Source organism: Neltuma alba, unplaced genomic scaffold, assembly GCF_004799145.2.
Source record: "Neltuma alba isolate B1F8T4 unplaced genomic scaffold, ASM479914v2 tig00003884_pilon, whole genome shotgun sequence".
Taxonomy (NCBI): domain Eukaryota; kingdom Viridiplantae; phylum Streptophyta; class Magnoliopsida; order Fabales; family Fabaceae; genus Neltuma; species Neltuma alba.
In genome coordinates, this window is record NW_021633467.1 from 1 (window position 1) to 14,676 (window position 14,676).

The 14,676-nt window shown below is 33.4% G+C and overlaps 1 protein-coding gene and 1 pseudogene across 1 annotated transcript; both read left to right on the plus strand.

The window, feature by feature from the left end:
• The first annotated feature begins 1,852 nt into the window (after nt 1-1,852).
• Nucleotides 1,853-2,911, plus strand: LOC114742778 (UPF0481 protein At3g47200-like). Its single transcript, XM_028930996.1, has one exon. The coding sequence runs from the start codon at nt 1,853-1,855 to the stop codon at nt 2,909-2,911; it is 1,059 nt and encodes a 352-aa protein (XP_028786829.1).
• A 6,805-nt stretch (nt 2,912-9,716) lies between these two features.
• Nucleotides 9,717-12,291, plus strand: LOC114742786 (probable RNA 3'-terminal phosphate cyclase-like protein; annotated as a pseudogene).
• The last annotated feature ends 2,385 nt before the right edge of the window (nt 12,292-14,676 follow it).

The window sequence follows — 14,676 nt, forward strand, 5'->3', positions numbered from 1 at the left end:
TCAAAGAGCTAGCTAGGCATAGTAGACGAACTCATATAAAGCCTAAGAAAGTTAAGAATAAGATAATGAAGCTAAGAAGTGTAAGGAGATAATTTTGAGTTGCCAAAAGGAATGAGTAAGGCTTAAGAAGCAATATGGATATCTAAGATTAGTTTTGGAGAATTATCAGTATGGTTGCGAGATTTCATAGAGATAAAGTTATCCTATAACTTCATTCTTTGGTCTTCAAATTCCCATAAAGGGATCGCAGTTAGATCCAAGAAGTGGGCTTATGAGATCATAGTTAGATCTCGAGATCGTAGTTAGATCTCATGGTCATAGAAGACCCTGAGGACAGTTACTAATACCCAAATAATAGTCTTATCTGGGAAGACAATGACCTTAGTTGAGTTTAGAATATATGATTTCTTGAGTCTGGTTAACCATTCAGAGAGAGTATCCTTGACTTTTCTTTAGATAGCCAAGTTGTTAAATAGACTAAGCTCAATTCTAATTGGTCAACAAAGGAACATAAGAGTTAACAAAGTGTAGAGCTGCAAGTCCTAAGTAAAATACATTTAGGCCAGCTAAGTTTGGGGTAAGAAGGTAAGAGGAACAAAAAAAGCTCCCAAATATTATATGAATAGATTGAGTACCAAGAGATAATCCCAAAGGTAAGGTAGAAAATAACAAAGTAAGATTTTCAGAATGGGTGATACCATTAAAATGTTTCAGTTTATGTCAAAAACTTAGAATCGTTGATGTGATTAATATATCTTGGTTGATATTAGGTGCTCAGAATGGTGTATGCCATTAACAAGTCTTAGTTGATGTCAGATATCCAGCATTGTGAATGCGATCTATCACGACATGAGTTAGAGCACTGAGAAAATTACATAGTTAGCAAAGAAGGCAGTTAACATTGAAGGTGGGAGACCATGTTTCCTCAATGGATCCCCAACTACATACATAAGTCGATCTATAAAGATCAGAAGAGTTATGCTGATAAAAGAAGGAGACCGTTAGAATTCGAGATTGAAGATTATGTTTTCTTGAAAGTAGCACCGACTATGGGCATTGGAAGATCGATGAAAATGAAGAAATTAAGTCCAAAGTATGTAAGACTATTTGAAATCCTTGTAAAAGTCGGCCTGGTGGCGTACTCTCTTCTTTTGTGAATTCTTTTCTTATTTAATTGTCTCGTTTTCTCTTGGTCACAGGTTGTAAGATTGCAAAGTAATGCGTATGCCTACTTCCAAATTATAACGTTAATTTTTACCCTTATATTTTACTGGCTACATGCTGTGAAAGAAGTTTGGTTTTGGTGCTTATTGCAGGATAAATAATTCTGGACCTTCCAAATCTGCTTCAAATGGTTGAGATTTAATTTAAATTTTTTGTTGTTGTTAATTTCTTTTTTTTTGGAAAGCGATAATTAATACATTATTTTTATTTTAAACTCTATTTAATTTGGTTAAAAAATGAAAATAATTAAATTTAGATCGCCCAGACTTAATCTAACGGTTCGAAATTAAGCAAGTACCAAAACTATCCCTATGAAACATTCTTAGGAAATAATAAATAATTATATTATTTTGTCCTTATTCATTGCGAATTTCTATTCTCATTTATTAATAGATTTGATGGTTTTTTTCTTGGTTAACCTTTTGTATGTCACACCTATTCTACATAAAAGGAAGATAACTGACAATGTAATGTTAACACTATATATGTAGTTAAAAAATTATGCTTACAGCATGTAAGCTGCTAATGTTTCAGACCTATGCTATTAGTTATAAAAATGATCTAATATATGATGTGTGTCCATGTTTCTATTTTGCTTGCGAATTACTTTTAAACTCAAATTTGATAGATGGAAGATGATGTGATGCTTGACATCAAAACTATGATTCGAGACAGTAGGGATAGCCACATGTATCGAGGCAGGTGTATCCCTAGAGTGACTTGTATAGAACTTCCAGATGCTCACACCCCAAAATTTGTTTCTATTGGTCCCTTTCATTGCGGTGATAAGAGGCTGCGAGATATGGAAAGGCTCAAGCAAGTTTTTCTCAAAAAATTTACACAAAGAAGCAGAGCAAACCTGGATGTTTTGATTAGTTTTGTGAAAAGTTCAGTGTCGAAAGTGCGTGCTTCTTATTCAGAGAACATCAATCTCACTGATAAGGAACTCGTGAAATTGATATCAGTGGATGCTGCTTTCGTCGTCAAACTTTTCAGCCCTCTGCGTTATAAGACAGATATGGTTGATGATGTACTGTCACATCCATCAATTGGATATCTACATCTAGATTTAATTTTATTTGAGAATCAACTACCATTATTTGTTTTTGAAGAGCTATTCAATATAGCATTTCCCCCTAACCTTCGTGATGATGGAATCACTTTTTCTGAGCTTGCTTATCGGTTCTTTAGTGAAGCATTCGACCTTGAAAAGCCAAAGCATGATCTTGATAATGTGAGCACAAAGCATTTCACAAATTTGCTTAGGTTTTTGTTGTTAGAAGGAGGTCCTCCAGAAGCGGAACCATTCTTTTACACTACTGATGTTCTTTCATACAGTGCAGAGGAGTTGCAAGAATTTGGAGTAAAGTTGAAGGCCAGCAAAAGCAAGAGCCCATTAGACATCAAGTTTTCAGGCCATGTTCTGGAGCTTCCACAGATTTTGGTGATGGATCTCGTGACTGAAGCTTTGTTCTTTAATATGATTGCTTTTGAACAGATCCATTGTCCTTTTATCTCTTACATTACTAGCTATGCTCTTGTATGGAGTCGCCTCATCAACACAAAGGAAGATGTGGATGTCCTGGTTGATAATAAAATAGTCCGCAGCTTCATTACTAATACTGAGGTTGTTCTGTTGTTTAGAATGATGGAAAAGAATGAAGGTGTAGCAACGCTGATTACTTAACACGTTGACATCTTCAAAAGGTTGAATAAGTTCTGCGAAAATGGTTTGCGACGGAGTAAAGCGAGTTTGAGGCGTGATTATTGCAGGACGGCTTGGCAAGGTGCGGCCTCTGCTGCTGGATTCATTCTCCTCATTCTCACTATTCTTCAGACCATATTTTCTATCCTCCAAGTAACAAAAGAAAACAGGATTCATTTGAAGCTTGCTTGTGTTTATTTGAGTGTTGTTTGTCCTCAGAATTTGTTGCGTTCAATTTCATTCTGTGTAATACTCTTTCATATTGCAATTGCATAAGTCGCATAAGGAATCAAACTTCTTGCTGTTAGTTCCGAGCATATCTGAAGGCCATTCAATGATACAATGTTAAACCATCATTATTCATTATGTTATTCTTTAAAACCAAATGCAACTTTTGTCCATAAAATCCCACAAAATTGTACCTTTAACCAGTGATTTACCATTAAGTTGGTCCCAAGCATTGAAGCCCCTCTTTTTTTGGCTCGCAAGACTCCGTCTTCAGAATGTGACACTATAGCTCAGATGGTGCTCCCACGATGAGAACGGTGATGGTAGTTGATGAGAAGCTTAGCAAAGTGGATAGGCACTAAATATGGGCTCCAAGAATTCCAACCCTCTACCAGAGCCAACCGTGTTGGTGCCATAAGTAACTTTTTAGTGATATTAATAATGATTTTCCCCTCAATGACCACTCGAATTAGGTTAGGAACTAAAGGTTCAATTGTGATGAATGTAGCACTGGGAAGAACGGCTTATGGATTTGAAAAGGTACCCATTTCGCAAGGCGCGGCCATTAAATAGGCGGGTTCGGGTTGGTTGGCAAACTTTCAGGCCTGTTTAAAAAAAATTTATTTTTTCAGAAAAAATTAATATTTTGATTTTTTAAGTTTTAATTCAATCTTTCTACTATGATTTAGTGTCACTCAGTCTTTGAATTTTTAATTTAATTAAAACTCAATCCCTAATCTTTTTGTATTTAATAAATTAATTATTTTTATGCATGACTCACCTTGACTCATCTTAAGTAGCTTCCAAATAAGCTCCACTTAGGTTAAATAAAAAAAAAAAGTTTTGATGGCTGGCCTCCTTCATATCTTCTACCAAACACTCACCGTCGCCCAGGGGCAATCATTTTTATTTAATCGTGCTTTATTATAAGTATGCTCTATTTTAGTGGCAAAGATATCAAAAAAAATTTCTTCAAGTAAATTTTGTTTTCAAGTTTTGTAGTTTAGTTATTATTTTACTTTAATTTAAGATACATTAAGGTTGAAACATATAAAGTTTTAATTCAAGTTATAGAATCACAAATTATATAAATATAAAAATATTTTCTTATCAAATATATATAGTTTAAAAATATTAACATATATAATATAAATCAAATCATTATCTAAAATTCAAATTAACTCATCTTTTAAGGTTGAATCAAATAAATCAAAGCATTTTATAAAATTCAATTAGATAATGACATAACTAAATATGTGCAATATCATTAGCAATGTCAAAAAAAAAAAAGCAATCGTATGGGCCTTGGACACATGCTTAGTTGGGCTACAAGAAGTGGACTGGGTTGGGGGAAGTTGTTAAAAACTTAAAATAAATAGATATGGGATGATGGATTTGGGCGTGAAATTTGTTGGCTCTTTTTCTCTCTGTCGCTTTCTTTCTCTGCATCTTTCTCTGTAAATTTCCTGTCCTGTTATCCTCTGGACCTAATTTTATTGTAATTGCTACAATATGTGAACTTGCTTCGGATATATATGTATGTCTCCTTGAATATATGTGTCTGATTATGCTTTAATAATTAATGATAAATATTTTTATTTTCTTCCATTTGGTTGTTGTTATAAAAAAAAAAAGGTTTGAAAAACATCTGTGATAATTATTTATTTAACCATAGAATATTTTGTCAACAAATTGAACGGTCAAGAGATTGGATCGTGGTGTGTCCTTGATAATTCTCTGAGTTATTGAGAAGACTATATCTTTCTTAGAGTCAGGTTCCTCAGAGTAAATTTTGCTGCATCTATCCTTCCGTTTGACCAGCACACATAAGCAAATGGTTTTTGCCAAGAGATTTTTCTAGTGGACTAAAATTCCCCTCATATATTTGATACTTTAATTAAGAGTATAGTTTACATAAGGCATATTAATCTCCTTTTTTCCTCTTTGAAACCTTTAGTGTGCTTCACGTCATGCTAGCTTTTATTTTTTATGTCTTTTTTAAAACTTCATTCGCTTATGTTTATACCTAATGAACCTCTTTTTTTTTTTTGCATGACCTTTGGCTTTTTTTTTTGGCCAACTACATGACGTTTAGCTTATTTGATGCTTTTACTTTAAAAAAAAAAAAAAAACTTCCTCTTTCTTTTTCTTTTTAGTTATTTTCATTTGCTTTTGATATTCGTGTTGTAGTATTTATAAAACTGCAGTGAACTATATGTAGTTTAAAGCCTCTGCAGTGGTACTTTTTTTGTTTTTTGTTTTGCCAGAAGCAGTGGTGCTATAATAGAGTGCTGTACTAGAAAGATCAGTTAATTAGAAGAATTGAAGTGCGTGAGAACCATTTCATTCATTCATACAAATTCTATATTTTTCCCATACAACTGATAATAAATTATTTATTGCAAATCTGCTTGGATTGAGATAAAATGAGAGAGGAAGGAAAAGTGAGATGAAAAATGGGAGAGGAATGGAGGTTTTCGCTGCTTAAATGGAATAGTGTGGTTTCCCCTCAAAATTTCACGAGAGACTTATGCTCAGCAAATTCATTCCCATCACTATCTTCTTCCACGAAGCTCTTATCACTCCTCAGCCTTTCATTTTATTCCATGATCATGGTTAAGATATTTTGTTTTCTAAGTATCAAGATTAATCTTAATGGTACTAGTAGTGACATTTTCATGATCTCAATATCTCATGTTATTATAGTCTTTCATTTTATTCGATTTTTATCATTTTCTTAAAATATTGAATAATGCATAATTTATTTACTTTTATTTTATTTTATTTTATTTTATTTAAAAATTATCCCCTTTTTATTTTTTCATATAGAAAAATAATTTGTTCTTGTTAAATATTTAGTTTCTTTGCCAATTATTTATAATAAAGGAATTTTAGTCATTCTAACATTTACTCATATTATTTTCTCTCTATTTTTTCTCATTCATCTAAGCAGGATGAGTAATAATACTTTGGGAAAATTAATTTCTTGGTCTTTATAGGGGGTGTTTGGCAATTGCCCCAGAAGTGTTTTTGGACCCCAAACCATGGCTTGGGGAGGCTGATTGCCAAACACTAATTTTTTTTTAAAAACCTTGGTTTCTAACAAAACCTTGGTTTTGAGCAGGCAAACCATGGTTTGGACTTAAGCATCACGCGGGTCGCTTCTGAGGAGTAACAAATAGTCGTTGGAGTAATTATTACTCCTGTTAGTAGCTCCCAAATGAAAAAGCACCTCTTCTCCCATTCTAAACTTAATGAAGGCCTCTTCTCTCATTTCTCTTCTCCCATTCCGTCGCCCCTTCTGAAGATTTCTCTTCTCCTGTGCCGTCGCCTCTTCTCCCATTCATGCTGTGCCGTCAGTGAGTCGCCAAAATCATCCAACGACTCAATCCTCCCATAGGGTGGTTTGAAGACAGGGCTGGAGAGAATCGGCACTCGGCGCGACTTAGCGGAACGTACCATGGTAGCCTGATCGGACGGCGTCGTATTAGAGTGGATAAAAGCGATACCACCAAGGGCAGCCATGGCGACGGCCATGTGAGCTTCGGAGACGGTGTCCATCGGAGAAGCGACACGAGGGATATTTAGAGGCACATTATGACTGACTCTGGTAGCAAGCTAAATAGCATCAGTAGGGAATTCAATTTAGTGAGGGAGGAAAATGACGTCGTCATAAGTGTAGGTGTAACCTTGGCAGAAGAGCTTCTCGGCAGTAAAGCCGTTGTCAAACGGAGGCGGTGTGTAGTCCATTATCGTTGCCAGCAGTATGCTGTGAGGGTTCAACGAAGGAGACAGAGTGACTTTGTTTTTTGTTGTTTATCAAATAGAGCGACTTCACTGCAAGAAATCAGAAGAAACAGACAAGCACAGAGTGCGACAAAGCTGTAAAGATAGGAAAGATGAACAGAAGGGGATAAGGAAGGAAGTGGGGAAAGCTCGAAGCTTGGGAGTACTTTAATAAATAATAATATTTTTATTGGCAAAATAATATTCATGTTTAAAATCTTTAATAAATAATAATATTTTTTTATTAGCAAAATAAATCATTTTCCTAAAAATATTGTAATTATTTATAAATATATATACACATTAATTATTTATTATTTATATTATTTATGTCTTATTTATTATGTTACCAAAATATATATTATTAAAAAATTTATTACTTCAAATAAACATATATTATGAAATATATTTTATATGTAATTATCATTTAAATTTATATCCTTTTTAGTAATTTTTACATTTAAAAAAGCACTTCTAACAATAATTAACCAAACACTCTCACTTTATCAGAATCACTTTTTCAGAAAATTTATTCTTTCAAAATCTATTCTTTTCATAATCTATTCTCTAGAAGCTATTATCCAAACTATGGTTTGGACTTATCCAAACACTCCCATAATTGTATTAGATGTTAAATTAGGTCCCTCGACCTTTTTTAGAGGTCCTTATGCTTCACAATCTTCAGGATGATAGTCCTTCGTTAATAAATTTAGACGCCATTAATACAAAGAATGATGTGATAACAAATCACAACTTTCTCTTTCTTCTCTCTCCGTATAGGCTGGCACTCATTTTTCAAGGTTGACCACTAGTTCACCATGATCAATCGAAAGATGCTGAGAAGTAGAGGGAGAGCTCCTTCTTTAGTTGGGTCCACTACTTCATCGACTTTAGCACTCAGTTGTGTTTATGTGGATGCAGGACAATGTCAGGTAATGATGGTGTTTGACATTCGGATGATAGCAAAAATAAAAATTAAAAAGAAAATTGTGAGACCTAATTCATAATTCATTTTTTTCGTCCAAACTTCTTTTTCTTCCACCCAAGCATGCTAGACCAGAATTTCATGGGTATTAATATTTAAACACAATAAATAAATTAAAAAAATAATTTTATTGAAATGTTAGGACCCAAGGTTGGAGTGAAATTTCAAATGCATATTTGAGGGGCGGGTTGATCCCAGTTTTTCTCTCTCATGACCCTTTTGTCTACTTCCTCTCTCATGTGGGACTATAAATTTGCTGGAGATAGTTGAGGCGGGATGTTTCTGCATATAAGTAAGTATATGGAGGATTTGAAGTCAATCTCTTGAAATTAATTCAGGTGAAATAATGAGTGTAGAAAAAAGCGGGACGTATTTGCACATCTTTGTGTGTTATTTCCCCTCTATTTAGGGTGTGTTTGGATTAAACCAAACCGTGCTTTGGAAAAGTGATTCTGGAGAATAGATTCTATGAAGAATAGATTCTGGAATGATTTTGAGAAGTGAGAGTGTTTGGATAGTTGTTATTAGAAGCACTTTTTATATACACAAATTACTAAAAGAAAAAGACATAAGTTAATATGATAATTACAGAAAAATAGATTTTATGATATATTTTAATTTGAAGGAATAAAATTGTTAATAATATATTTTTTACCAACATAATTAATAATACATAAGATAATATAATTAATAATTAATTAATATGTATATATATTTATAAAATATAATATTAAATATGTTTATAAAAAAAATAACAAGATACATATCCTATAGGCTCTCACACTTTTTCTTTTTTCTCCAAAAGCAAAAAATTTTTGCTTTTTCCAAAACCATGGTTTTGGAGTCAAAACCATGGTTTGGTTTTTGGGATGACTGTTTGGGCAGTTTTTTACCCAAACTATTGTTTGAGCCCCCAAACCATGGTTTGGGCAAACATCCAAACGGTACTTTAATTCAGGTGAAGTTCAATACCAAAAATACCAAGGATGTTTATAACTTTAGGTTTTTGAGTTACCAGTATCCTTGGAAATTTATAGGCTATATTTTTTGTATATAGGATCAGCAATTATACCCAAGAAAGAGTGGACAAGTATAGGTTTTATTCCTTCCTCTTTTTCTTGCATTAATAAAAAATGATTGTGATTTTTCTATGATGCCAAATTGGAAATGTGTGTTTTTTTTGGGTCTGCTATTTTCCTTCCCATTTAAATATATTATTTAGGAGTTTTATTTTACCATATGAATACTGTGTTAATTGCCAAATTGATACATGCATAAAAGATATCTTTGTGACCTTTGGATAAAAATATTTAATCTTAGTTTTTTATATGGGAAAAAAAAGGCTCTCTGTCCTGTGTGTTGCAAGGCAAAGGAAAGCAAAGGTAAAAGAAAATCAAAGAGCCTGTATGGTTGTCAGAAATGATGAGAATTAAATGGAAGGGGGTGATAGGGTCAAGGGATAAAAATAGAGAGAATGACAAATAAAGAAATCTTGAAAATAACTAAATGCCAAATCAGGATTTGTGGATAGGTTTTGACAATATTTAATTTGTATATAACAATACATCTTTGTAAGAATACCTTATTTATGATTTTGTGATTTTTATGATTTTTTTGTCGTTTTTTCATAAAAATATTCATGAAGTATTGCTGTACGAGCTGCTAGAAATGACAGAATGGGATATTTGCAATTTTTCAGGATTTTCAAAACTTTTTTTTTATTTAACGGTAGAATGTGGTATGAATGTGAGCGTGAAATCCAATTCAAGAATTTGTTTGCAAGAATCTGTGACGCCCATAAACGAGAATTCTACGATTTACTCCCAACTTTACTACTGAAGTTTGTAAGAGTGGAGAGTGCGGAATAGAGAATGGGGAATAAGGATTACAAGAGGCTAAAAGGATGTCAGAGCTTCAGGCAACGATTAATTCTCGCCATTCTCTCAGGTAATTCGATTATTATCGAGGATATTCGTGCAGACAAGACTTTCCCGGGTCTTTAGAAACACGAGGTCTCTTTTCTTCGTTTGCTTGAGAAAATCTGCGATGGTTGCTGTGTCGAAATCAACGAAGCTGGTAATTTTAGTTTTTCTGTTGGCTTATATGATGCTTTTAAATTCTGAAAATGATTCAACTGGCTATGTGGGGGCTGAATTGGGTTTTATTTGTGGATAGCTACTAAATTGAAGTACAAGCCTGGAATTATCATGGGTGGGAAGAATCTTGCGCATGACTGTGGTGTTAGTCGCTCCATTGGTTATTTCTTGGAACCGCTGATAGTTCTTGCTTTATTTGGAAAGAAGCCCCCCGAGATTAGGCTCAAAGGTAATTTATTGTGTCTTTTTAAACATGATGCATTTTACAGAATGACCTTTTAATCACAAAAAGAGAATAGAGTGGTGAAGCATACGCTTAACTTTGGTCGGCAAACACAAACTTTTGGCGATTGAGTGCAATTTGATGTTAATTCATAGGAGATAAGTTAGACCAATTATTTTCCACCTGTTGTTATCTTGTGATGTGATCTCTAATAATCACGTATAATTGTTTCCACCCTTAATTTATCAGGAGGTGGTAGGATAACTGAGGATGATTGGCAACCTTTTTGGCAATTTGGTGCCAGTTGATGCTAATGCATATGGGATAAGTAAAGTATTTGATCTATATATATAATAATATTGTGATAATTATAGAAAGTAAGTAGCTATTAATTACAGTTCCTCTGGCTCTTGATGATGGTTCATGATATGCTGTTATATTTGAAGTATGAGTTGCTATCTTCCTCTGAGGTTTCAGTTTCAAAGCGAATCAAACTTATGACTTATAATATGAAGTGCTATCTTCCTCTATATTACAGGGATGAATGTTAACTAGATTTTATGTGAATAATAAATATACTAACTAAATGATATACGGGATTCAAAGCAACAATGATGGGATATAACCAGATGATCCGTTCGTTATAGCTGTTCAATATTATGTTGTCAGGAATTACAAATGATTCTAAGGATCCGTCAGTTGATACTTTCCGCTCCACCACTCTGCACATATTGAAACGCTTTGGAGTCTCTTCTGATCAGCTGGATCTTAAAATAGAGTGTCGTGGAGTTCCTCCGAATGGTGGTGGGGAAGTCGTTTTGTCCGTGCCTGTTGTTCAGAGTCTTAATGTGAGTACCCAAGTTTATTACTAATTTATAATTATGTAATTTTATTTGCAATCTTACATATTTGTCCTAGCAGGCAGTTTCCTGGACTGACGAGGCCATGGTTAAGAGAATTAGAGGAGTTACATTTTCTGCTAGAGTGTCCTCTCAGTTTGAATATACCTTGATTCATGCTGCCCGCGGAATATTTAATCGTCTACTCCCAGATGTACACATTTTTACAGATCACAAAACTGGCCCACAGGCTGGAAAGTATGATCATCATATACTTTATTTTACGTTTGTTAATATATTTGTTAGGGATTTGATAGATCCCAAGTTCTATTGTATAACCTTGTTTTTGGGTGATTTTTCCTCTTAATAACACAGGTCTCCTGGATATGGGATTTCGCTTGTTGCAGAAACTACTTCTGACTGCTTCATTTCTGTCGACACTGCTGTTTCTCGTGATCATGATGAAGAAGCTACTGACTTCACAGATGATGAGAAGAAAGACCTGATACCCCCAGAAGACATTGGTCAACAAACTGCTTATGCCTTACTTCAGGAAATCCAGCAGGGGGCGGAGTAGTGGATTCAACGCATCAGGTCGAATTCTTAATTAAACCGGCCCTTGTTAATCTTTCTGGTCAAGTTTTTTTTTTTTTTTTTGGTTTTGCTTTTTGAACTTCTGAGAAACGAAACATTTGAAGAGTTAGTTGTTGATAGAGTTCAATGTCATTCTTTGATCTACGTAGCTAATCTTATACAACGGAATGAGGCTGCTTGTTGTTATTGCTTCAAGAAATCCTGTTTCTGTTGTTTAATTGCATATTTAGTCGAAATAGGCCTAGCTCCTAGATAATGACTTCTCCTTGATGCTGGACAAAGTATACGAGGTTCCAATCTCTCGTTTTATTTTCTTCTTCCATTTGCCCGGACCCATCCTTTCTTTCTTTAACACTGTTGTTCGGTGTGCAGGGTCTGTTGTTTCTTCTCTGCTCCCTATGTCCACAAGATGTTTCCAAGATTCGCGTTGGACAGTTATCCCAGCATGGGATAGAAACACTGAGAAATATAGGGGAGTTTTTGGATTTGAAGTTCGTTATAAAGCCAGATCCAAAGACTCACAGTAATTCTTAAATGTATGGGTGCTGGCTTGAAGAACCTTTCCAGAAAGCTGTCTTGAAGGTGATGAGTCCATGTATTACTATAATTTACCAATTTTTTGTTACTTACAAGCTCCTAGGACTCATACTAGGACATTTTTGATCAAATTACTCTAGTTGCTTTTCTGTTAGTAATTCACATTTTTGGGCTGCAATGCATTAATCCAATTGACCAAATTTTCTTCTATTGAAGATTTCTTTTAGGTCACCCTCTTTAATTGTATTCATGAGAAAGTGATGAGAAAATTTTCTGGCCAGACCAACCATGAAGTCAACATAATAATATACAGATTTAAACAGTACGGGAGCTGTTTAGTTTCCTTTGTTTTTAAATGAATTTTAATGATTTACTATTCTATTCTGAGCAATATTTTGATAGGTAGTGTTTTGCATGTGTCTCACTATATTTGTAACAATATCTTGTACAATGTTCAAGTCAAATAGATTTATGTTGGGAAGTTTGGAAAGTTATCTTGAAGGGAACAGTTCCTTGGAACATTGGAGAAGACTGACTCTGCTAGATGTCTTCATATTTCATGTTTTCATATTTTTTTTTGATAATAGATTTTAATAATTTTGTTTGTTGTGTTTTCGTATTTGCTTTCTTTTTAAACTGGTTTTTTTTTTTCTATTTTAAATTAGATAACTTTTTCTTTTATTTTAAATTTGCTCAATGTGTGCTTTGCTGGAACAGCTGAGCAGATCACCACAATTCCTCTTCTGTTAGCAATAGGCATTAATCGAGTTGATCAAATTATATTCATTGGAAAAATATTTTTTTATGGTTGCTTTTAATTGTATTCGAAGATTGATTACTTTTATAAGTTTTTTTTTTTTTAATAACACCTCGTATGAATGTCTTATTAATTTATCTTACGCTACATTTTGGGTAACTTTTTAAAAGTAGTTTTATTAAGGCTCCTTTATGTTCGTCATTTTCATTACCTTTTTAATCCTTTATTACTCTCTCACTTTCATGGCTTTTATTTAATTTAGAACAATGAAGAATGTCCCGTCTTAACCCTAAACCAAAGCCTCAGGATTCGAGGTTGTAGATCATTTCACTCTATAATATATTACTTATTAAAACCAATTTTATTCGACGTGGGACTTTTCATATCATTTTTAAGTTTACTCATGTTTGGAGATCTTAACAAAAATAAAAAAAGAAACTAATTTTATGTACTTTACTAAACTTTCCACTCAAAATTCAAATGATTTATACTACTAAGTACTAATTGTACTCCTCCAGTGATCCTGGGTAAGCTGCGTTTACAACTTGCGCTGCTTTGAGATGATCTTCACTTCATTATAGACCAACCACAAGCTTCTAAAGCTGTCTCATGTTAAAATACCAGTACCTCCTATTCTTAATATAAAATCTCATTTGATTTTTATTTTGATCATCCGTGCATGGCCCCTATGCAATTTCAGTATGTGTATCCGGATGCTTCTGGGCCATGTTATGGATATTTCCTCTCATACCTTTTTTTAATTAATTCGAAATTATATTTCATTGAGAAAAAAATTGCACTAGTGCCGTTAATTTCACTTTTCAAAATAACATCGAAATATTTTTTTCCTCAAGAATATTGCTTTCTTGTTGCATTAAAAAAACAGAATATTACTTCCTTTTTGCATTTAGAAAAAACGAATATTACTTCCTTGTTGCATTTTGAAAAAACGAATATTACTTCCTTTGTTTTAGCCAACAATGTTACTTCCTTGCAACGTATCGGGAGAATTATAATAAAATCTTATGCAAGAAACATACAAAAATGTTTCATAACAATTTAGCAATTTGCAATAATAAGTTTCAGAACAGGAAATAACAATAGGTTTTCACTATTCGCTTGTTATTTGGAGATATTAAAAAATTATTAAATTACTTAATCATAGTATATGTTATAGTTTCTAAAATTCTTATATAGATAAGTAGACTATATATTAATTTATGAGTGAAGTAAATTAGTTTGGAAAAAAACAATAAATATAAATAGTTTAAAGTAATTAAATAGGTACTATGTTCTTTTAATGGGGCCTTATTATGATCCTCCCAAACAAATATTTTGTTTCTTGCAAGATAAACACCCTTTTAGCTTGTATGGGGATGAACTTAGGCTTATATATAACGAATAGAATGCTTATTGTTGCATACAAGGACGACAAAACTGCATTTTGCTAGTCACTCCTCGCCCAAACGCCAAGGTACTGATGACTAATCATCTACACTCTTCCATTGTGAATTCTTTTCTTATGTAATTATCTCGTTTTCTCTTGGTAACCTTGTAAGATTGCAAAGTAATGCATGGCTACTTCCAAAATTAATAGCTTAATTCTTACCCTTATATTGTATTAGTTACCTGCTATGGAAGAAGTTTGGTTTTGGTGCCCATTCCAGTGATAAAATATATCAACATTTCAAAATCTACTCCG